Source organism: Hylobates moloch, unplaced genomic scaffold (genome assembly GCF_009828535.3).
Source record: "Hylobates moloch isolate HMO894 unplaced genomic scaffold, HMol_V3 SCAFFOLD_3, whole genome shotgun sequence".
In the NCBI taxonomy this organism is placed as follows: domain Eukaryota; kingdom Metazoa; phylum Chordata; class Mammalia; order Primates; family Hylobatidae; genus Hylobates; species Hylobates moloch.
In genome coordinates, this window is record NW_026652278.1 from 55,331,178 (window position 1) to 55,356,974 (window position 25,797).

The 25,797-nt window shown below is 38.9% G+C and overlaps 1 protein-coding gene across 11 annotated transcripts in view; it reads right to left on the reverse strand.

The window, feature by feature from the left end:
• ANK3 (ankyrin 3) overlaps positions 1 to 25,797 on the reverse strand; it is a 364,937-nt gene that overhangs the window by 84,445 nt on the left and 254,695 nt on the right. For 9 of the 11 annotated variants that reach the window (XM_032137947.2, XM_032137998.2, XM_032137992.2 and 6 more), the window contains 2 exons: positions 22,850 to 22,952; positions 1,679 to 1,785 (listed from right to left, as the gene is read on the reverse strand). In XM_032137947.2, coding sequence (XP_031993838.1) covers positions 1,679 to 1,785; positions 22,850 to 22,952 — 210 coding nt within the window. The remainder of the gene's footprint in view (positions 1 to 1,678; positions 1,786 to 22,849; positions 22,953 to 25,797) is intronic. The other 2 variants (XM_032138001.2, XM_032137966.2) reach the window with 1 other exon arrangement.

Consider the following 25,797-nt stretch of genomic DNA (forward strand, 5'->3'; position numbering starts at 1 on the left):
AATGATATTGATCTGTTTCTCAGAATTGTAGTATTACAAAGCCAAAATCTATAATGCTATTTTAACCTGAAGCATTCCTCTGAGTCTGATTTTTTATTTGTAAAGTGAGGATAATGAATAATATGTATCTCACAGTATCATTATAAGGTTCAAGTAAATATAAATGAGACAATACATGTAAAAGATTTAGCACAACACCAGGTATATGACAAGAAGTAAGTAAACATTAGCTATTAAAATTTATTTTAATTAGAAGCAGCAGCAAATACTTCATATAATATATGAAGCACTTCATGAATGTTAATTATTGTTAATTTATTTAATTCCAAAATAATCTGCCCTTGCCCTTGATCACAATTAACTTATGGCCTAAATGCCAATTTCAAAGGCAAAAATACCATGAGCTATTCATCATTTTAATGAAGTATTTTGATTCTACTTATATGGATGTCAATTATCCCAAATTTGAATTACCCAAAGATGAAGAATCCAGTATCTAAAGATACACTGATTTGTTAATTCAGTAATTGAAGCAGGTCCCCTTTTAGCCTCCTGCCTCGAATTCCATTGACCAGGGAGGCAGGATGAGGAGGCTACTCGATGTGGTTTTTAACCACAGCACTTCCAGTGTAGACACTGGTATGTTTTTTTTTTTTAAAGTAAATATCTTTATTCTTTTTATTCATTTTTTTCTAATTACAATTTAATACAACTTAATTGTAATTTTATTTCAGAAATGCAGAAGGCACCAACTTAAAGTTCAAATTTATATATTATTTTAAAAGGAAAATCATACAAAACAAATCATTTGTCAAATCAAGGACCTGTATCATATGAGAAAAAAAAGACAACACCAGAGCCTACTGCTCATTTAAAAACTAAATATTTGCTGGGTGTGGTGGCTCATGCCAGCAGTTTGGGAGGCAAAGGGGGGCAGATTGCTTAAGCTCAGGAGTCTGAGAACAGCCTAGGCAACATGGCGAGACTTCATCTCTATGAAAAAATACAAAAATTATCTGAGCATGGTGGTGCACACCTGTGGTCCCAGCTACTCAAGAAGCTGAGGTGGGAGAATGGCTTGAGCCCAGGAGGTAGAGGTTGCAGTAAGCCAAGACTGCACCACTGCACTCCAGCCTGGCCGACAGAGCCAGACCCAGTCAAAAACAAAAAACAAAAACAACTACTAAATATTTGAGAGGAATTCTTCTGTTATTAAGGGAAGCACAAAAGTCAGTTAAGGTAAATTAACAGGCATACTTACATATTTAATTTTCTATTGGAAAGAAAAATCAGATACCTAGAAAAACTTCATTTGAATAGAAAAGTAAAATGGAGAAAAATCATTATGTTTCAAATTTTAAAAAACTTAAAAAGGAAATTTTCTGAAAAGGAAAATTAAAGACCTAGAGGATTAAAATAGCCAGGAAAGTTTGTTGTACTAATAATTTCATTATTTTTTCTAACAAAATTAAATTTTTCTCAAAAAAAACTCATATAGAATTACTTAGAAAAAAACTTAATGATTTACAAATGCATCTCACATATACTAATGAATATACATTTCATACATTAATATATTCATATATAGGAAGCTTGTTGATGTGAATTTATAACTCTAAATAATAAATGCACTGTTCATGTAGTAGGATAATGAAAAGTGGCATTTTAGGTTACTTACCCAGAATGAATGGGGCTTGAAACAAGATTAACATTGTCTAAGGTGTCTGCAGCCCAGCTGTAATGTCTAAGAGAATCTGAATCAAATTCCCTTGTGAATGTTAGATGCTGAAAAATAAAATGGTAAATTAAATTACATCAACAAACCATACAAGACTGGTTTCTCTACACATATAAAATATATCTGTATTCCTCTAATTCCAGATAGACTTACATTCAACATAAATAATTTGTAAATTCTCCTCTATAGAAATACATTGAAATCTGAGTATAATGTTAGAAAATAGTCTATTGATGTATTGTTTTATTTCAATCTTTTAAGAAAGCTCCCTGGGTAACTGACATGGCAAAGAAATATCACAGAACTAACTCCAACTATGATTTTGAGCACTTCAACATGTCTGCAAATTAATCCTATAACAACTGTAATTTTTTTCCCAATTCTCAAAATGAAAAATGAAAACTTCAATCTTGATGACTTCTGGTTCCAAGTGGGGCGGAGTAGCTAGTAGCAGCCTAGTGCTTCTTCCAAGTAAGCCAGATAAAATACAGAAATCGTATCTGAATGCAGCAGAGGGCGGCTGAAGCATCAAGAACTAAAAGAACTACAACTCTGGGAGGGTGAACATCTTCAGGAGTTGAGTTGACTTTCTGTTGCCCATTTTTAACTTACAGGCTTTTGTCAGTTACCAGTGCAAACAGATCTGTACTTTTAACCTACAGGGGTCACTGTTGTTGAACAAAAAAGCCAGGAGAGTTTTGGTGGAGATTTGGGTGGCGTCAAGCATGCTACAGTTTCCTGCTAAGAACATTTGCTGAATTCAGAAGCTGTGCAGAACAGGAAGCTCAAAACCTAACCAGAAATATCTCTGAAGAGCATAATGGAGATTTTTGGCAGTAATAAGAAAATGACTTAAAAGTTTAGAACTTATAATGGGAAGAGATTTGAAGATCATACCACAATTTTAAATAAGGATGCTGGTGTGCTGGGGGGAAACCAGAGGTAGTGTGAGCTTTCACCAGGGCTGCAGACCAGCCTCATTTCAGCAAAATCTTAACTGAATTAAAATTTACTATTCTATTTGCCTAGCAGAGGGAGGGCAAACATTCTGTGGAGGAATATATCACCATCGGGTGTGTCCACAATTTTTTATACACCATGTCTAGCACAAAGTGAAAAATTGCCAAGCATGGTCAGAGTGGGTGGATAAAAACAGAAAAATGAAATAAAACCAAACCAAGCTAGATAGACACTATAAACAGACTCCCAGGCCATCCCGATTCTGAGGTACGCTAGTAAGTGCTTTATAATAACTATGATCAGTATGTTTACAAAAACACAGGGGAAGATAGAGAAAATAAATTAAATGGGATAGAACACTAGAATATACATAAGAAGGAATCAAATGGGCATTGGTTCAGTGCTAAATACAATGTCAGTTCTTTACTTAGACACAATATAAAAGAGGATTAAGTTAGAGACCTAAATGGAAAAATATGCAAAATGAAGGATAGGTTAAAAAAAAAAAGAAAACAGTAGAAGATGTGGAACATTGAGAGATTTTAACATAGGTGTAAACTGGACCCTTAGAAATAGGAGAATAAAGTAGAAGCTGTATTTGAAAAGATAATGGCTACGAATGTGCCAAATCTGATAAAAGGTATTAGCCCACAGATCCCCCACAATCTGCTTCCCACTGAAACCTCAGTGAAATGACAGTCACGTATTTAAAAATACAGACACAGAAAGGACAGAGAGAATAAGAGAAAACACATCAGCAGAAAAACAGAAGGATTGGCTAGAATTCTCTTTAAAAAGTGATTTGGCCTTCATAATCCCCTCAGTTGTCAAATAATGATCCCTTGCCATCACAACCACCAACCCTAGCAGAAGACTAAAGGCAGGAGACTAGAAGGCTAGAGGCACCATACTGAAAATGGGGATTGTACACTGAATATTCAGACTCCCATCTTTCCTTTACTGGTCTCCCAGACACAATTAGGGACAGAGTTCTAGGCAGAAAACGGGAAGTCTCTGAGGATTCTGACCTGCCCATTGGAATTTCCCAGTGAAATGTTCTGGCTTATTCAGTGGAAATCACGGATGACAACCTTTACACCATATAGAGAGCTTCCAATGAGTTTATTAATGAGTAGACAGCTGACAGTCACTAGACAGTTGAGAAAAGCATCTAGTATAAAAACAAAACAAACAAGCAAACAGAAGGAAAGCAAATTGCAGGAAACAGGCTTTTCAAGGAGAAGAAAACTTAAAAGTATTCATTAATATCTAGAGACAGATGAGATTTTTTTTTTTTTTTTTTTTTTTTTTCTTTTTTTGAGACAGAGTCTCGCTGTCGCCCAGGCTGGAGTGCAGTGGCACGATCTCGGCTCACTGCAGGCTCCGCCCCCTGGGGTTCACGCCATTCTCCTGCCTCAGCCTCCGGAGTAGCTGGGACTACAGGCGCCTGCCACCTAGCCCGGCTAATTTTTTGTATTTTTAGTAGAGACGGGGTTTCACTGTGTTAGCCAGGATGGTCTCGATCTCCTGACCTTGTGATCTGCCTGCCTTGGCCTCCCAAAGTGCTGGGATTACAGGCGTGCGCCACCGCGCCCGGCTGAGATGAGATATTTTTACACCTATGAAACAATAGACTACTTATTAAAAAAAGAAACATTTAGGGAAAAAATAACTCTTGGAAAGTAACAAATATATTGAAAAAAACCTTAGAAAGTATAGAGAAATTTTTAACTCTAGAAAATAGGAGAGAAAATAAAAGAAAGCAAAAGATAAGTTCAGGAGGTTCAAATCCTCCCCTCAGCCTAAAAAAAAAAGAAGTTCTAGAAAGAAAAAAAAAATTGTGAACAAAGGAAAATAAATCAAGGAAACAATTTTAGAAACTTTTCCAGAGCTGAAGACAGAGGTTGCCAGCGTAAAATGACCCAGGGAGTGACCAGCACTATGAATACAGAACCCATTATGGTACATCATCGTAACATTTCAGAATTCGGAGACAAAGACAGAGCCTATAAACATGGAGAGAAAAAATGGTCACAGATGGAGGGTCTGTGTCAGACTTTTAACAGCAAAACGTGAAGGTAAAAGGCAATAGAGCAATTCCTTCAACATTCTGACAGGAAATGACTTCAAGTCAGAATTCTATAACCAGCTAAATTAAAAACAAGTATGAACTAGACAGATACTTTCAGATATATAGCACCTTAAAAAACGTATTTCTCATGCACTCTCTGAGGACACTAATGGAAGATGTACTCCACCAAAGTGAAGGACTGACCCAAGAAAAGGGAGGGCATGGACTCCAACACAAGAGTAAACAAAGGGAATTTTCATGGTTATGATGAAGGAAGACCCAAGAGCACATCTGTGTGCAGTGGACCTACAAGGAATATGACAAGTAAGAAAGCTCTAAGCGAGATGAGCTAAGTAGACGAGGCAGACAGATCACCTAATGAATGTGAACATATTAAGAGATTTGTACAACTAGGGGAGAGTTTTGGGATTGGACTATTGATATGCACAGAGGACATCAAGCAAGTGAAAAAACTCCAGGGAAAATAAAATATTGTGCTGGAAAGAAAAAGCGATCAGGTCAGGCACGGTGGCTCATGACTAATCCCAGCACTTTGGGAGGCTGAGGCGGGTAGATCACTTGAGGTCAGGAGTTTGAGACCAGCCTGGCCGACATGGTGAAACCTCTTCTCTACTAAAAATACAAAAAATTAGCTGGACCTGGTGGCATGCACCTGTAATCCCAGTTACTTGGGAGACTGAGGCAGGAGAATCGCCTGAACCCGGGAGGCAGAGGTTGCAGTGAGCCGAGATTGCGCCACTGCACTCCAGCCTGGGTGACAGAGCAAGACTCCGTCTCAAAAAAAAAAAAAAAGAAAGAAAAAGCAATCATAATATAAGCCACGTATGTGGGTAACATTTACATAGGCATAACAAGATAAGCATCAAATACAGATATAAGCAAAATATATTACAACTGTTTGCGGAAATGGGAGGATACGAAGTGTGCATAGTCGGGGAGGAAAAGTGTGGGGAAAAAAAGCTTCATCTTTCATTTGAGGAAGTCAATCAATAATTCCTGAAATGGAGAAAAATCAACAAGAACAATATACATGTAGTATTTAGAGATATCCAAGCACATCATAAGAGTTATCAACAATTATTCCAAGCACTTGTCTCTGGAAAGGAGAAATTGGAGACTGAAGGTGTATATGGGGATTACGTTTTTTCCTAACAAGTGTGTCTTGTAGAATGATGTGGCTTTTTATTTAATTGCATAACTTTGGTAATAATAAAATCTAAATTTAAAAACTTACTCTGAATTACACAGATTTTTAAAAAATAGCCCTGAAGTCAAATTGAAAAATAAATTTGTAGAGCAATTATACGCAAGTCACTATCTCACCCACGTCCTAGGAAAATACAAAAATGAATGAGGAACAGCTTTATCTGCATTTAATGAGCGAGGACACATCTAGTGAATGGGTGTGCAATTAAGTTTCTAATAAGAATCCACGGAACCAAGATTCTAACTGTCAAAAGCAATAAACCATTTAGGAAAGTTCCCAAATTCTATACGGATTAACCAAATATGAGGTGTTGGTTTCAGTCTGGCCTTATTTAACAACAACTTATACTGACTTTCAGAGACCCAAACCAACAAACCTTCAGAGTAGGGCAAAATACTTAATACAAAGTAGTGACGTTCCTTTAATTTTTTTGGCATGAGTGGAGTGGAGGGCAAGCTACAGTTCTTATATTGGGGAGCCTAAGGTTATTTTTCACAACGGTTCATTTTTTTAAAAAAAGTTCCCATAAATAAATAATATAATTCCTCTTCGGTAATTACAGTAAATTATTTACCTTTGGTACTCTTAGAAACATGCCCTGGTGCCATTAATTATTGAAACAATGAATTATATCTCACAAAAAGGTATCACTGCAATCATGTAATATTTATCAAAGCCAGAGTGTGCCAGGACATCGATTCCACATCCCTCTGAGTCCTTTCTTAACTTCTCTACTCTTACAACTCTGCCACTCATTGAAGCTTTGTTGTAACATGAATAAATCTCATACTTGATCAAAACAATGAGCTGTATTATTTTGAGCTATATGTCCCAATATTTGTCCCAGATAGTAACACTTAAACATGTTTTTAGGTACCTTAGTACTTTCTCTTCTGAGTTTTGTGGTTTGCTCAGGTTTATGAGCAGACATAACTCAATTTTAATAACCTAAATATAGGCAAACAAAATACTCGTCCTACGGAGCATCCATCTAAATATAAAATGAAGCAATTCAATGGAACCTATGGTTTTACACATAGATACTGAATTGGTATTTCATTTCCATGCTACCTGTCTGCGAAGACTTACTCCTACAGATTAGAATCTACTTAAAACCGAAATGTAAAATTTCAACTATTCACTTATGTTTTTTCTGACATGTTACTGTGCATAGCACCACAGTACTAACAAAAAAACTTTGCCTCTATTTAATTACTGAACAAATAGACATTTAAAATGATTAACAGGGCCAGGCCCAGGCGTGGTGGTGGCTCATGCCTGTAATCCCAACACTTTGGGAGGCTGAGGTGGGTGGATCACTTCAGGTCAGGAGTTCAAGATCAGCCTGGCCAATATGGTGAAACCCCATCTCTACTAAAAATTCAAAAAGAAACTTAGACAGGTGTGGTGGCATGCACCTGTAATCCCATCTACTTGGGACGCTGAGACAGGAAAATCGCTTGAACCTGGGATACAGAAGTCACAGTAAGCCGAGATCGTGCTGTTGCACTCTAGCCTGGGCAAAACAGCAAGACTTTATCTCAAAAAAACAATAAATAAATAAAAAGAAATAAAATGATTAACAGAGATTCCATGTTCATGGATTGGGGGAATCAATATTGTTAAATATTGTTAAATATTTAACAGTATGTCCATACTGCCCAAAGCAATCAATGGATTCAATGCAATCTCTATCAAAATAATGATATTCTTCACAGAAATTTAAAAAAAATCCTAAAATGTAGGTGGAACTATAAAAGGCTCAGATCAGCCAAAGCTATCCTAAGTAAAAAGAACAAAACTGGAAGAATCCCGTTATCTGACTTTATACTACAGAGATATAGTCACCAAAACGGCATGGTGCTGGGAAAAAAATCAGACACATAGATCAGTGGAACACAATATAGAACCCAGAGATAAATCCATACATCTACAGTGAACTGATTTTTGACAAAGGTGCTAAGAATGTACATTGGAGGAATAATAGTCTCTTCAATAAATGATGCTGGGAAAATTAGATAGCCATATGCAAAAGAATGAAACTAGGCCCCTATCTCTCGCCATATACAAAAATCAAATCAAAATGAATTAAAGACTTAAATCTAAGACTTCAAACTATGAAACTACTAAAAAAAAAATACACTAGGGAAACTCTCCAAGACACTGAACTGTGCAAAAATTTCTTGAGTAATACCCCATAAGCACAGGCAACCAAGGCAAAAATAGACAACTGGGATCACATTAAGTTGGAAAGCTTCCTCACAGCAAAAGAAACAATCAGCAAAGTGAAGAGACAACCCACAGAATGGGAGAATGTATTGACAAACTCTCTGTCTGACAAGGGATTAATAACCAGAATACATAAGGAGCTCAAACAACTCTCTAGGGAAAAAAAAATCTAATAATCCAACTAAAAATAGGCAAAAGAACTGAATAGACATTTCTCAGAAGAAGACATACAAATGGCAAACAGGTATGTGAAAAAGTCCTCAACATCACTGATCATCAGAGAAATTTAAATCAAAACCAGAATGAGATATCATCTCACCTTAGTTAAAATAGCTTTTATCCAGAAGTTAGGCAATAACAAATTCCAACCAGGATTTGGAGAAAAGGGAACCCTCTTACACTGTTGGTGGGAATGTAACCACCACAGACAGCAGTCTGGAGCTTCCTGGAAAAACTGAAAATAGAGCTACCCTGCTATCCAGCAAGCCCACTGCTAGGTATATACCCAAAAGAAAATAAGTATATCAAAGAGACATCTGCACTCCCATGTTTATTGCAGCACTATTCACAATAGCCAAGATTTGGGAGCAACCTAAGTGTCCATCAACAGATGAACAGAAATAGAAAATACATACACAACGGAGTATGTACACGCAACGGAGTACTGTTCAGCCATAAAAAAGAATGAGAGCCTGCCATTTGCAACAACATGGATGGAACTGGAGGTCATTATAAATAAGCTGGGCACAGAAAGACAAATTTCTCATGTTCTCACTTATTTGTGAAAGCTAAAAATTAAAATAATTAAGTTCATGGAGATCGAAAGTAGAAAGATTGTTACCAGAGGCTGGGAAGGGTAGTGAGGGAGTGCAGGGGGTGGAGGGTAGTGGGAATGGTTAAAATGTACAACAACAACAACAACAACAACAACAACAAAACAGTTAGAAAGAATGAATAAAGGCAGGGTGCATGGCTCATGTCTGTAATCCCAGCACTTTGGGAGGCCAAGGTGGATGGATGACTTGAGCTCAGGAGTTTAAGACCGGCCTGGACAACATGACAAAATTCCATCTCTATAAAAATTACAAAAAAGAGCCAAGCGTGGTGATGTTTGCCTGTAGTCCCAGCTACTTGGAAGGCTGAGGAGGGAGGATGGCTTGAGCTGGGAGGTGGAGGTTGCAGTGAGCCAAGGTAGTGCTACTGCACTCCAGTCTGGGTGACAGGGCCAGACCTTTTCTCAAAAAAAAAAAAAAAAAGTATAAGACCCTAGTATTTGGTAATACAATAGAGTGACTACAGTCAAAAGTAATTTAATTGTACATTGTAAAATAACTAAAAGTACATAATTGGATTGTTTGTAGCACAAAGGACAAATGCTTGAGGTGATAGATACCCCATTTGCCATGATGTGATTATGCACTGCATGCCTGTATAAAAATATCTCATGTCACCCATAAATATATATACCTACTATGTATTCACAAAAATTTTAAAATAAACACGATAAACAGGATACCACATATGATGATGGTTAAAGATGAACTAGACCCGACTTTTAAGTTTTCTCAGCAAGGAGGGGTGTTGCCTGGGCTTAATGGAAAAGCTTGGCTTTGAAGTTGAGTCACAGACTTAGATTTGGAAATTGCCTTTGCCACTGGCTAATGGAAACTCTTCTTTCCCACTCCCGATTTTTCCAGTTTGAAAAGACAACCCAGTTGTGTAACTATGGGCCTCTCCCTACCCCTTTATATTCACTTTAGCCCTGGAAATTAAAGTGATGTATCTGAGTGATAGATTTGGGAAAGGTAGCTGGGAAGGTTCTGTTCAGATCCAGTTTTCAATCTACAGGCACAGAGAGTGAGCAGCCTCCTCTTCTCTCCAAAGCCTACTTCTGCAAAAAGTGTGCCTGGCCTGGGCCAGCATCACAGTCATTGGGTAGGGGGGTGTGCCTATCTCAGGGATTCAGTTAGCAGGCCCACGCGGCTCAGACACTAAGCCAGTCCTCGCCTGGCCTCCATCAGGAATAAAGGAGATATTTTGCCATTGACCTTTCCTTATCTTTACTTATCGAAAGCTCTTTCAGAGATGTCCCAGCATCACCTGCTGGTTTTGTGATCATTAGCAGATTACTCAACTTTTTTCAGTCTTAGTTTCTGCATTTTCAAACTGGGGATGGTTGATATGGAGATAAAAGAAAACATACGTCAAAGTCTGGCACTAATGCAGTGCTGGTGGTGGCATGGAATTATAATAATGTCTCCCTATATGTGTAAAGCTTTCTATACTTTTCAAAGGACTTTTACTTATATTAGCTCATTTGTCACAATCTGATCATTTACGGGGGAAAACAGCAAAAATAAAAATATTCCAGTCCCAGCACTGGGGCATTATAGTAATACACACAGAGTGCTTTTATCAAACCAGTGGAGGCCATTCAAGAATGCATCTTATTAATGCCTAGGTCTTATTTATTGACTCAAAATATTTACATTCCTTTGTTAACAGCAGTACCACAACTTACTGTGCATCAGTTCAATGGTAAGGACTGACCTAGGCCTATACATTCATTTTTTGTTTGAGTTGTCAGAACCTATTAGCCCTGAGAGTAATGGAGCCATTTGACAGATGAGGAAACTGAGGTTTAGAAAGACTTCAAAAACTAGGCAATACAAAGTCAACACCTAGCACTGGGTGGCTTTAATAGAACACTATGTTAAAGAAAAATTCACATTTTGTATTTTTAATAATTTTTATTCCCATGTCAAAGATAATATGAATAAGCACATTACTTTTCATTTTGGAAGTGATGTCAAGGATTATTAAACTGAAAATGCACATTATTTAATAGAGTCCAAAGCCTGACTAATGATGATATCACTGTCTCCAAGAGCTTAATACTTTCCAAAAATAGTTTCTCACTAGTCCTATTCATTGGAGGAAAGGCGAGAACAAGTACACACTGGCCTTACAAACAAGGACACACCCAAATGCCCAGGTCTGGAAATAATTGTCCAGGCAGGGAAGAAAAGAGGCAGGGTCAAGAAAGTGTTTGCAAGAGAGACAGAAAAAAAAGGAGAAATCCAATTAACTCCAATATGAGTAATTCTCTAGCTTGCTGACTGTCAACCTCCAGTGTTAGATGACATGAGTTAAGGTCCAGAACTAACTCTGCAAGTTTCCTTATCTAACAGCTCTACCACCTATGGGGGAAGGTGGTCTTGCAAATTAACTGCTGGCCTTGACAGGCTAATGTTAACAGCAAACAGTAAATCTCCCAATAACAGGTCACATGCAACACTCAGTGCAACAATTCTGGGAGATTGTAAATACAATTTAGTTTAGTAACAGTTGGATAATACAATCAGACTGGGAGCCACAGAAAGTAAAGGGCTATCAGGGATAACTTCACTCTATGGCCACAACTTGGACAGGGCCAAGGCAGAGGAAGTCATGTGGGTGTCAGTTCCCCACACGAAGAATAAGATGACTTGGGTTTGAATCAGGCTCTGTCACTCCATAGCCCAGCGAATGGCAAGTCAAAAAACTCACTGAACCTCCATTTCTGCATTAGGGTGACAGGTAGAAAATATTAATTGCCCTGATTCACTGTGAGAATGGAATGACCCTAGTAATGTGAAAGTGACTTGAAAATTCTAAATTACCATGCAAACAAAAACACAGATGATGTTAATCTCATACCCCTAGATATTTACTTATTTATTTTATTTTTTGAGACAGAGTCTCACTCTGTCGCCTAGGCTCGAGTGCAATGGCGCGATCTATCTTGGCTCACTGCAACCTCTGCCTCCTGGGTTCAAGCAATTCTCCTGCCTCAGCCTCCCCAGTAGCTGGGATTACAGGCATGTGCCGCCATGTCCAGCTGATTTTATTTTATTTTTTTTGTATTTTTAGTAGAGACAGGGTTTCACCATGTTGGCCAGGCAGGTCTTGAACTCCTGGCTTAAGTGATCTACCCACCTTGGCCTCCCAAAGTGCTGGGATTACAGGAATGAGCCACTGTGCCCAGACTACCTCTAGATTTTTAATAATTGAAGATAATTTATTTCTTATAGTTCTATAATGTTGCATCCCTCTATGTAGATATTTAGGATAGCATATCCTTTTCACACCACAGGGAGAAGTCAGAGCTGCCTGCTGGATTAACAAAAATAATAGTGGTGTTTTTGCTTTGCAAAATACTTGTCTACGCATCGATTCTTCCCATGGCTAACATGCTTTACTCGGATCTGCTATGCTTTGCTTATTAGAGTGGCACTATTGCCTAGTGGCCAGCAGGAGAATGGGTTTAAGCACCCATCAGGTTTACAGTCCGTTCTCAGCTCTACCGCCTAATAGACAAGCTATTTAACTGGACAAGCTAAACACTCCTCACAGCCCTAGTCTCCTTATCTGTAAAGTGGTAATCATAATACCCATTTCATCAGGTAGCCAAAAGCATGAAATGAGATGATGCATTTAATAAAACATTGTGGCAGGTAGTGTATTAAGTATTATAATTATTGTGACGTGCAGTGGATATTGAGTGAAATGGCAAACTGCTACCCAAATAGATAGTAGTAGGTTTAAACATCCAGCACAACTACATGGAAACACTTTTAAGAAATGGATTCCCCAAAAGGAAACCTGACACAAGTAGTAAAATAAAATAAAAATTAAAGGCCTACTATAATAGAAAAAGCAGGTCTTTTTTCCCTTACAGTATTTATTTTCTTGAAGTCAACTATTATTACTCTTAAGACTTATTTTATTTGAGAATAGCATATAAAGAAATTTCATTCATTAAATTTCCAAATTGGACTGATTTCAAGACAATCTGGTTATGAACTTGAACAAAAGAAGGTCAATCAAAGTCAGAGTGGAAGCTGAGCATGTCAACACCTAGCTTGAGACATCAAAACTAACTGCACTACCTTAAGGAAGTCACAATACCAACTTCTCTGCCTTAAAAAAAAATCTGTAATCTTGCTGACCAATCTTTGAGAGGTGTTGAATGCATCACCTGAGTAATGCTGGCAAAGCACTTTGAAGAGAGAAAGCAGCATATTAAATGTCACCAGTTAAAGGTGCTTATCTTCTAGGGGGACTATCTCTAGCAAATCTTTAATCTGAGGCTGGCTACCTTCTGCCACCATGCACGTTTCTGAGCACTCCCCTTAGAAATTAGCTTACGTGAAAGAAGTAGCAAGGTTAATCTGCCGATGAGTGTGGGAGATGGGGGTGGGAGTGTGGGTGGAATAGGGTTGAGAGGTAGAGGAGGAAAATCTGACTGTTAGCATAGGCAGCCTTTTGGGTTAGGTATTCTTCTCTCTCCCTATTACTGAGATAATTGAAAATGCTTGGATCTTGAAAATACAAGCAGGAAGTTTCTTCTGAAGAATGCTCCAATTTTCACACTACTTGCTAACGTATCAAATTGTACATTACACATTATATGACTAAATGTATATGAAATCATCCTTAGCCTCAAAAAAGACCAAGTCCAATCCAAAGGAATCAGAATCCTTGGCTGTGAGATAAATGAGAAGAGTTATGGGGTGGAAGATGTGACAGCAGCCTTCCTGTACATGATGGCTACAATGAGGCTTCCAATATTACTTACAGAATTTTCTCCACAGTCAGCATTCAAACAGCCAGTGCAACTGTTGACATCATAGTCTAGTTAAGCCTTCTAAACCAGTCACTATTGAAGGCCTGCCACTAGTCCCCTCAGGAACAAACCACATAGGCAAATCTGGTCTGAAAAAGAAGTCTTCAAAAGAAAGAAATCTACTCAGAGAGAGCAGGGCCAAACAGCTGTCCCATTCCTCTCTTTTCATAGATGCACTGCCCCTAAGTCAACAGAACTATCAAGAAATGGAAGGTGTTCATTTTAGAGTGATCAATTGGCAAGGGGCTCCTTTCTAAAATTTTTGTTTAGAAATACCCAAGTTTATCCAGGTGTGGTGGCTCACGCCTGTAATCTCAGCATTTTGGGAGGCAGAGGCGGGCGGATCACATGAGGCCAGGAGTTTGAGACCAGCCTGGCCAATATGGTGAAATTCCATCTCTACTAAAAATACAAAAAAAATTAGCGAGGTGTGGTAGTGCAGGCTTGTAATCCCAGCTACTGGGGAGGCTGAGGCATGAAAATTGCTTGAACCCAGGAGGCAGAGGTTGCTGTGAGCTGAGATCACGCCACTGCACTCCAGCCTGGGTGACAGAGTGAGACTCTGTCTCAAAAAAAGAGAAAAGAAAAAAGAAATTCCCAAGTTTATAGCATTCTCTTAAATCATAGTTCTTCATTTTCTTTCTCTTTTGTTAATATTGAACTTACTTATTTCTAGAGAGAAAGCATAAAATAATAGAATCTCAAGGTTGAATGGCACTTTAAGATGCTAGACTTTTTACGTTTCCATTGATATGTGGTTGTTCCTACCAGGTTTCATTACCACCAACAGCAACCACATTAGTAATGACAGAAAACCAAACTGAACTGGTTTAAGATACTCCCTTTCCAGGGATGGGGGAGATTGAAATTAAATTGCTGGTTTATATGGCAAGAAAATCTGTATGGTGCTAACTTCAAGGTCGGTTGAATTCAGCTCAAATGATGGTAGGAATCATTTGTCTTCACATTCTACTCCCAGGAGCTTTGGACTTATGTCATCTTTATAGCTTAGGATCCCCAGGAGAGTTTTTCTTTCCCAAAAGGTTAGACAAAGTCTCAAATTTGAGTCTCACTAGATGGGCTCAGATTTCACTTTTTATCCCAAAGTAATTGCTGTAATCCAGGAGATAGGAATGCTCTGAATGGCCAGAATTGGGTCTCACTGTTGCAGAACAGGAGGGACTTATGCCCCTTCTAAACAACATCAGCTGAGAAATGGGTGGGGTTAGGGATTCAACCATCAGATCCAGGCACTGCCACGGAAATGGGTGTATGCAGAAAGCCAAATGGGTGTATGCACGCAAAACCAACCGACATCGATAAGTGACTTATGCTTTTCTCCCATCTTTGAATGACTCTATAAAAAGTCATACTGAATTACATGTTTCTGCCTACAGTATATACATACCTTTCGGTCTTACAACTAATTCCCGGGTCATTTAAAGAAAGATAAACTAATTGGTTAGCCTGCTAAATATTTGTAAACTGATGTCAAAAAACACATGAAGAAATGCTCATCATCACTGGCCATCAGAGAAATGCAAATCAAAACCACAGTGAGATACCATCTCACACCAGTTAGAATGGCCATCATTAAAAAAGCAGGAAACAACAGGTGCTGGAGAGGATGTGGAGAAATAGGAACACTTTTACACTGTTGGTGGGACTGTAAACTAGTTCAACCACTGTGGAAGTCAGTGTGGCGATTCCTCAGGGATCTAGAACTAGAAATACAATTTGACCCAGCCATCCCATTACTGGGTATATACCCAAAGGACTATAAATCATGCTGCTATAAAGACACATGCACACGTATGTTTACTGAGGCACTATTCACAATAGCAAAGAGTTGGAACCAACCCAAATGTCCAACAACGATAGACTGGATTAAGAAAATGTGGCACATATACACCATGGAATACTATGCAGCCATAAAAAATGATGAGTTCATGTCCTTTGTAGGGACATGGATGAAACTGGAAAACATCATTCTCAGTAAACTATCGCAAGGACAAAAAACCAAACACCGCATGTTCTCACTCATAGGTGGGAATTGAACAATGAGAACTCATGGACACAGGAAGGGGAACATCACACTCCGGGGACTGTTGTGGGGTTGGGGGAGGGGGGAGGGACAGCATTAGGAGATATACCTAATGCTAAATGACGAGTTAATGGGTGCAGGAAATCAACATGGCACATGGATACATATGTAACAAACCTGCACATTGTGCACATGTACCCTAAAACCTAAAGTATAATAAAAAAAAAAAAAGAAAAAAAAAAAAAAAAACTAATGTCATGCCTTCTACTTTTATCTGTCTGAAGGTCAAATAGTTCCATTCCTGTAATGATGCCTTCCATGCCATATTTTTTAGTTTTTCATACTTTTTTTTTTTGTCTCGCTCTGTCTCCCAGGCTGGAGTGCAGTGGTGCGATCTCGGCTCACTGCAACCTCCACGTACTGGGTTCAAGCGATTTTCCTGCCTCAGCCTCCCAAGTAGCTGGGATTACAGGCACGTGCCACCATGCCCAACTAATTTTTTGTAGTTTTAGTAGAGACGGGGTGTTAGCCACGATGGTCTCGATCTCCTGACCTCGTGATCTGCCCACCTTGGCCTCCCAAAGTGCTGGAATTACAGATGTGAAGCACCGCACCCGGCCAGTTCTTCATACTTTTTATAATTGTTACTGAATATGTTATGTCAGTTCTTTTTAAAGCACATTGAATAAATAAAAGACTTTATTAGGATTAGAAATAAATGTAACGAAGAACACTGTCTAAATATAATCTTTCATGCTAAAAAAATAGATCACGATGGTGGTTCTGTGGCCCAACCAAGAATACTAGCAAGTATAAGATCCTGGAGGACAGACTATAAAATACCTGGACTCCTCAAGGGCCTTTTTCTTGCACTGAGCAATGCAGATGTAGAGTGTTCAGGATAAAATGAGGCAATCTGGATCCAGATGGCCAGTAACTCTGCCACTTATAAGCTGTGTCCCCGGGGGGGAGTTACTCATGCTCTCTGTGCCTCAGTTTCTTCATTTTTTTTTTTTTTTTTTTGAGATAGTGTCTCACTATCTTGCCCAGACTGGAGTGCAGTGGCGCAATCTCGGCTCACGGCAACCTCTGCCTCGCAGGCTCAAGAGATTCTCTTGCCTCAGCCTCCTGAGTAGCTAGGATTACAGGCGTGCACCACTACCACTGGGCTAATTTTTGTATTTTTAATAGAGACAGGGTTTCACCATGTTGGCCAGGCTGGTCTCGAACTTCTGACCTCAAATGATCCACCCACCTTGGCCTCCCAAAGTGCTGGGATTACAGGTGTGAGCCACCGTGCCTGGCCTCTTCATCTTTTTAATGGGGTTAACAAATTATTTCATAGGGATATTGTGAACTGTAAACAGCTTAATACTGCTAAATCACTTAGCATAATTCCAGGCACATAATAGGAGCTCAAAATTAGCTGTTTTCACCACCACCATAAGTGTTACCACCATTATCTCTCCTGACACTGAAGGTATCTAGGGAATAGCACTCCATTTATGTAATGAGCACTGTCTAATCTGGATCACACACAGTAATGTGTCTTAAGTACATTAGCTGTACCAGACAGTTGCTTTCAATAATTACATCAGAAGAAATGAAAGCTCCACGCTATTACATTCATCCCAGACAATCAGGCTTCAGTTTAGACTCATCCCTTTATTTATTAACTCCTTTTTGGAGAGGAATGGAATGTTTCCAAGCACAGGTGTTGCTTTCAGACAATCTGACACACACGAATCTGAGCTTATAAAACAAATACATTAGATGTTGACTGACCAATACACACCAAGCTTCCAGTGAGAGTTGCCTTAAATCGGTAGTTACTAACTAAAGGTACACCTTAGAATGGTCAGGGGACCCTTAAAAATACACATGCCCAAGAACCCAGACATGGAAATTCTGATTCTGCAGGCATCTTGCTTTTAAAAGAGCCACTGGTTAATTCCAGTGGGCACCCTCAGTTAAGAATACTGTCTATGAATCAGTGGCTTTCAACCTTGGGTGCATTTAGAATTGCATGCCCAGGCTCTACACAAGCCAAAGAAATCAGGAACTGAGCAATCGTCTTTTTAAAAGTTCTCCAGGTGGCCGGGCATGGTGGCTCACACCTGTAATCCCAGCACTTTGGAAGGACAAGCTGGGCGGATCACTTGAGGTCAGGAGTTCGAGACAAGCCTGGGCAACATGGCAAAATTCCGTCTCTACTAAAAAATACAAAAATTAGCCAGGCATGGTGGCACACGCCTGTAATTCCAGCTACTAGGGAGGCTGAGGCACAAGAATCACTTGAACCCAGAAGGTGGAGGTTGCAGTGAGCTGAGATCATGCCACTGCACTCCAGCCTGAGTGGTAGAGTGAGACTCTGTCACACACACACACACACACACACACACACACACACACACACACACCCCAAAGTTCTCCAAGTGATGCTCGTAAGTGGTCCGGACTGAGTCATTGCTTTAAATAAAAAGATCTTTTGACAAATCCAAGACATGATTTCATTTACATACACATTTTCAAAAACATATCTTAGGTGATTTTTGGCTGACAGAATTCTTTCATGTTTTCTGATGAAATTATTGCTGTGGAAAGGCTACATTTTGAAATTTATAAATACAGAGTTAGAGGAATGAAAGACAAAAACTAATGATTTTGTGTCACTTAATTCTAATAGAAAATGTTTAAATGCACTTCTGAAGTAAAGGGAAGGTAAAAGAATAGGAAGTTCACGATAACCTGTAACAAAAGAGTCTACTCTTGACTGTCCAGGAGGGAATTAAGCGGATTACAGACTAAGTACTGGGGTTCAACAGGGGGTGAGGATGGCTCCACCTCTCCCACTCCCCTCCCCCAGTTCTGGCCTCCACGTGTGCCTTCAGCCAGCACAGGTCCCTAGAAGGTGAGGTGGCAGGCCTGCACTAATCACCCCAGGTCTCAACTACACTTTAACTGTGGTTAATATGCAAACTGATTAATCAGCAGGATAATAAAGAGGCAACTGTACTTTGTATGAGTGAGGTCTACTCATTGAAAAAGAGAAGTGTATGAGAGTTCATTTTTACTCATTTTTCACCTTTACTTGTCAGGGCAAATTTAACTGGGCAATGACAGTGCAGTTTTAAATCTGACAGTAAGTTATATGTCATTGCTTTGGGAATTCTAAATATTGAAAACTTCTTTCATGCTTTCCAACAAAATTATTACTGTGGAAGAGCTATATTTTGAACATTATAAATACAAAATTAGAGAAATGAAAAACAGAAACTAATAATTTTGTCATTTAATCCTAAAGTGTTTAAATGCACTTCTGAAGTAAATGCTTCCCATGAGTCTTGCACAGTGTATCTAAACACTTCTGTCTGCCAGCTTCTTCTTTGAGGAATTAGCCTTTTCCTTCTCCTCTGTATCTATAATTTTATTTATCTATAATAATAGACAGAGGTGCATTCGCTTTTTTAGTCTCAAAACTAGAGACTTAAAAAGTTAATGCACCTCTTTCAGGATTTTTCCTCCTTCCTCCAAGTTACTATTTTGAAATTGTTCACACAAATGAAAAAGTTGAAAAACTGTATAAAAAATACCCATGTACTTTCCACCTAGATTCAACAATTAACATTGCTATATTTGCTTTAACTTTATCCACATGCATTTTGGCTGAACTATTTGGAAATAGTTGAATTAATGATTGCTTAATTCTGGAAAACTTCAGCATGCATACCCCAATATTCTCTGAGTAGGTTCAATAAGTAGCAGTGATAAGCTAAGAAAATTATCAATGCTAAAATTATCACTGCTAAGAAAATTATCAGTGATTTCCTACATACACAGATATCTCCAAGACATTTTCAAATGCCCCCAACAGTCCCTAAAATGTCTTTATGACTTTCATTTCCTGCTCCAAAATCTCCTGCCAATTTATTCTGGATTTGCATGGATCTGAGTGGTGTTACATGCTTATTAAACATGCTGGTTCCACAAGGAATGCCTATGTGGGTATTCTGTGCTCATTAAAGATGGCAACTTTCTGTTTCTACATTATCAACTTAAAGTTTATTTTGAAAGATTTTCAGATGTCCTGTGCTCTCCTTTCCTCTGATGGGTCTATAGAAGCGTTCGTGATGTCCACACAGGTATTTCTGAGTTGGAAGCAACAACTGACTACAAGAGCATCAGTTTCATCTCAAAAATTCTCTTTGTCTTCTATTTCTGTTCACAAATCCTTAGTTCTGAGTAAATGCTGCCCCTACCAGTCTACCTGAGTGAGTAGGTCTTGGTAATAGTTAATAGGCAATGGTGTGAGAACCCTCAGAAGCCATTTTACAGCACCACAAACACTTGCATTTTACTTCAACATTGATGTGCAGAAGCTGGGTGGTGGAGTAACTATGGTGGTAATAGTGGTGGTGTTAGCAGTGGTGGAGGTGACAGTGATGATGGTAAGGTCATGGTGATGGTGGTGGTGGTTCCAATTTCAGGCCCTTGACCCATAGCAAGTTAATATGCAGAAATATAAGCCACAATTAGGTTCCATCAGAAATTCCCTGGCACATGCTTTCTACATTAGCAAAGTGTCATTGATACCTGGGGAGCCTCCTTTCACCTGTGATTTTACATTTTGTGGGTTTTCCTTAGAGTGTAGAGAATAACAGGCATTTTTATACTTATAAGTGGTATCAATATCTCCACTGCCATCTCATTTCAATCGGGAATATGAAAAGAGCAGGATTATAGACTAAGATAATGACCACAGCCAACCAAGCAGAAAATTTCAACCAATTCCCGGCAACACCTTATACCCAAGAGCTTAGTTTCATTATTTGAGACAAGTGCTTTCTCTAGTGCTAATACCCATTTAAAACCCATGACATGCTATTGCACTGAAATGGTGTGGCTGTGTCCCACTCAAATCTCATCTTGAATTGTAGCTCCCACAATTCTCACCTGTTGTGGGAGGGACCTGGTGGGAGGTGATTGAATCATAGGGGCAGGTCTTTCCCGTGCTGTTCTCATGACACTGAATAAGTCTCACAAGATCTGATGGTTTTATAAGGGGGAGTTACCCTGCACAAGTTCTCTCCTTGCCTGCCACCATGTAAGATGTCCCTTGCTCTTCCACCATGAATGTGAGGCCTCCCCAGCCATGTGGAACTGTGAGTCAATTAAACCTCTTTTCTTTATAAATTACCCAGTCTCTGGTATGTCTTTATTAGCAGCGTGAGAACATACTAATACATGCACCTATAATCTTTTTTTTTTTTTTTTGACAGAGTCTCGCTCTGTCACCCAGGCTGGAGTACAGTGGCGCAATCTTGGCTCACTGCAAACTCTGCCACCCAGGTTCAAGCAATTCTCCTGCCTCAGCCTCCCGAGTAGCTGAGATTACAGGCGCCCACCACCACACCTGGCTAATTTTTGTATTTTTAGTAGAGATGGGATTTCACCACGTTGGCCAGGCTGGTCATGAACTCCTGACCTTAAGTGATCTGCCCGCCTTGGCCTTCCAAAGTGCTGGGATTACAGGCATGACCCACTATGCCCAGCCTATAATCATTTTTAAAATAGTTTTTTTGTCTGACCAAACACTGAATAACCACTATATTCACCTCTGTAAGGCCTGCTTGTTAAGAATGTTCTAGAGAGTAAAAAGTAATAAAGTATGTATTGTAGGTCCCTATGAAGTACAACACACACGTGTATGTCTAGACATCAGCATCTGCAGACATGTGGGAGTCCCAAAAGTCTACCTATTGCTTAACCTCTAACTTGGCTGTGATATGTGACTATCACTTATTTATCTGCTCCAATTCACCTTCATTGTGCAGTGAGTCAAAAAGCCCAGCATGATTTCACCAATTATTTACATTGTTTAAATATTATAAGCCACCTTTAAAAGTTTTATTGTCCAGATGGTTTCATCTATCATTAAATCACTGCTGTGCACACTTAAAGCCAGGTATTATCTGTGTAGTAATTATTCCAGGACCATCCTGAGCCCATATGCAGGAAGACTGTGTTACTGGAACTTCTTATAGTAACCCACTATCTATTCAACCACAATTATTGGAAGAAAAAAATTACACAAACACCAAATGCATGTAGCAGAGATTCTGGTAGAAAGCCAAATACTATCACATCTTCAGACACCCATCAAAGGCAGCTTTGAAGCTAAGGGAACAAAAAATGACCAGTCTCATCTTTACTTATTAAAAACAATTCTAACAAATTCCAACATAGATACACAGTTTGTTTAGCAAAATACAACATTCAGGCTGGGTGCAGTGGTTCACACCTGTAATCCCAGCACTTTGGGAGGCCAAGGCGGGTGTATCACTTAAGGTCAGGAGTTCTAGACCAGCCTGGCCAACATGGTGAAACCCCATCTCTACTAAAAATACAAAAATTAGCTGGGTGTGGTGGTGTGTCTGTAGTGCCAGCTACTTAGGAGGCTGAGGCATGAGAATCACTTGAGCCCAGGAGGCAGAGACTGCAGTGAGCTGAGATCATGCCACTGCACTTCAGCCTGGGTGACAGAGACTCTGTCTCCAAAAACAAACAAAAACATTCATGAGGTTAATAACAGCAACTTCAGCTACCGATGATTATTAACTCTCCTTTTAAAAAATTGAAATAGATTTGACCTAGAGAAGAGAAAGGTAACTACACATTTCCTAGGACTTTGTGAGTTCCTCTCTGATATTCCTATCTTCCTCACCTGCAGAAGATAGGAATATTTCTGCTTATAGTACAACTTATTTTTTTTTAACCGGCTAGTACCAGAAGATTTACAAATGTAAAATCGAACATGCAGAATTATATTTTTTGTCACAAGACAAAGAGCTTGATTAAATCATACAAATGTAAGTTTAATGGTCAAAGGCTATTTTGAAAAGAATGCATACCTGCTCTTTGGATGGCACAAGGAGTTCTTCAATCATCATGCTGTCCCGTGCATAGGAGCTTCTGTTCAAGGTGTAAGACCTATCCGAACTGAAGGAGCGGAGGCTGTTGTATTTACAGTTAACCATTCAACAGTGGTAGATGATGATGAGATGAATAAAAAAAAATTAATGCATGCAACTTTAAGAACAGGCAAGATGGCTAAAAATATCAACAAAAGTTGTTCTTGAAAGGACATAGTGAAAAGTAAAATCCCTTATATTTGAGAAAATGTCTTCAGTGTAGACAACCTTATGATTAGAATTTGTTTAAAATTAGGCCAATTTTGAGAATATGAAATGCATGAAAACTTTGGATGTTTCACTATGAAGTTGAACCGACATGACAATTGAGAAGAACCAGATAGTTGACAGATTTTTCTAGGACGAGATCTTATGTTAGAATGTCTCCTCTTTCTGGTCTATGTCTACTTGACATACACTACTGATAAGAATTATGTCTACTTTAAATGGGTCTGTTTATAAGTCTTTGAGACTTACTGAGAACTCTGGTTTGTTGTTGCTACTCATAGAAAACATCAAGAAGGAAGTAGTGTTATGAATACACTTTGCATGATCCTCTTTGCCATCTTCCTGGCTTTGAGGAAACATTCATATGCCCTGCAGGGTTATTTGGTCTTTTCTGCAAATATTCTTTCTTTGCTCTACTGTTGTCTTTCTAGCTCCTTCAACTGTTCTTTCCAGCCACTGTCAAATCCTCCACATGGCCCTTGAACTTCTCAGATGCAGGTACCCTGATGCCCTGATATGTCATCATCACAGTGACCTCTAAACTAAAACTCAACAGAGTCAGGGCCCTTGGGAGAACAGTTCTGCCATGTCACTCTCGTGACCTTGCATGTATTCACATAAGTCATACAGGCAAAGACCAGAATTGAAGCTAATCTGAGCCTTCACAGAACACCCTATGATCTTCCAGGAACTCAGAGGATGGAGGTTGGTGAGGAGCTTCCACGAGATCATCTGCTACTCACCTCCCTGTCTCACCTGGGAGGCTGTCATGAGATAGCTTTCATCACTTCCTCTTTCTAATGATGCATGAGGCTTCCTATTCTGCTCTCCTTGGAATAGAGCTGCAGAATATAAAACCATTTAGCTAAAGTCTAGAATTGGCTCCTCAGCAATGGGGTATCCCATAACTAGCATTGTAGACTTCTAGCCCCTTTTGTTTTGGTGTCCTTTTAGGTGTAGGGGACAAGGATCATGAGAAGCCAGCATCTTTCACTTCTTCTTTCACTGCCTATATAATGAAAAAACCATCTGGATCTAAAAGTGGCTTCTTATATCTTTACCAGTTGAACCAGCCAGAATTTGGCTTTGGCCTTGCCTTTTGTGTGCTTGATGGGGAAATGAACAAAGAAGACATACGTAAGAGGTAAATAAATGATTCTTTGCATGAAACAATTTCTTTCCCCCACTGCCTGCTATACTAAAGAAAATAGGAAAGTGGGTATCCTTTTATCAAGATATAGAGCCTCCTGATATTAGAGGCCTCATTCTAATGTCTACACAGATAGGTACGTACATTCTTCTAGGATTGGCACCTTCACTTTTATCAGAATCTCAGACGGACCTCTCTTATCCCCAAACAACCATCATTCTGCAGTCATTATTTAGTGTATTCAGCAAAACTTACTAAAAGACCATTATAAGCATAATTCCTGCACAGAGGAACTTATCTAGTAAGCCACATGACTCTGGCCACTTGCACAGTCAGGCCCTCCGTGCCCAATCATGGAACCCATTACTCTCTTTTCTCCCCAGTTTCAATTGCAAGCCCTTCTTTCTGCCATTCCTGTTTCTATTCTCTTACCTTCCCTCAAATACAGTAGAAGCTTCCTAAGAGCAGGAATTCTCTAACTCAACACTGTCCAACAGAACTTTCTCCTATGAAGGGGATGTGCTAAATGTGAGCCGTCCAACAACAGTGGCTACTGAGCACTTGAAATGTGGCTGATGTGAACGAACAAATGAATTTAACTAATTTTAATTTAAGTAACTATAGGTGGCTAGTGGCTACATTATTAGTGCAGCTTGTAAGTACTCATAACTATGTTACATTTTGCTCCAGTGGTGTGATCTGAGAGTCGCTGGCCACTCTTTGCATTAGACATTCATTTCTTCAAATTATGGTCCCCATGGCATGATATGTTAACATTAGTGGTGCAGGAAACAGTTTTCTATGTGGACAAACACTTAAAAGTTTTAAAAAATAATTACCTATTCATTTTAATTTCTATTTTTAAATGTATCTAAACTTTGTTGATACTTCTTAAACATCTCCTCCTTCTTTTAATTTCCGTATGAGTGCCAACTGCAGAACAGAGCCCAGAATTGGGAGCTATCAACAGAAAGGCCTAAAGATGTCTTCATTTTGCATGTCTGAAGTTCCTACTTCTGATCATTCCAGACCAATTTAAATTAGACATATGCAGTCAATTAAATCCATCAAGTTTCACTCTGAACCCGTAATACTTTGAAGTACTTTCAGCCTAATATTAAAGATTATTTGTATGGGGATCTAGAAAGCGTTAAATTGTTTTTAACTAAGGCCAACTATTTGTAGCCATCAGTATACCCTAAGTGTTAAATATAGGAAGTGTTAGAAAAACATGCCTCAGAATTCTAAATTTATACTAATTTACCTAGCACAACTCAAATAAAACAGCAATCAGCAAACAAACAGCCCTTCACATCAGGACTTTTTCTTCAAACCCAGTGAAATTTCTTTAATTACTTCATGCACTATATAAAACTTGTTAAGGGAAAGAAATTCCTTAAGTATTTGGTCAATTTTGCGTAAGTAATATTTACTATATACTTTCTAGTTTTCTTAAAATCACAAAATTTTTACTGATTTTTCTAAAGCTTTTGAGCAGAAAAAAAGAAGG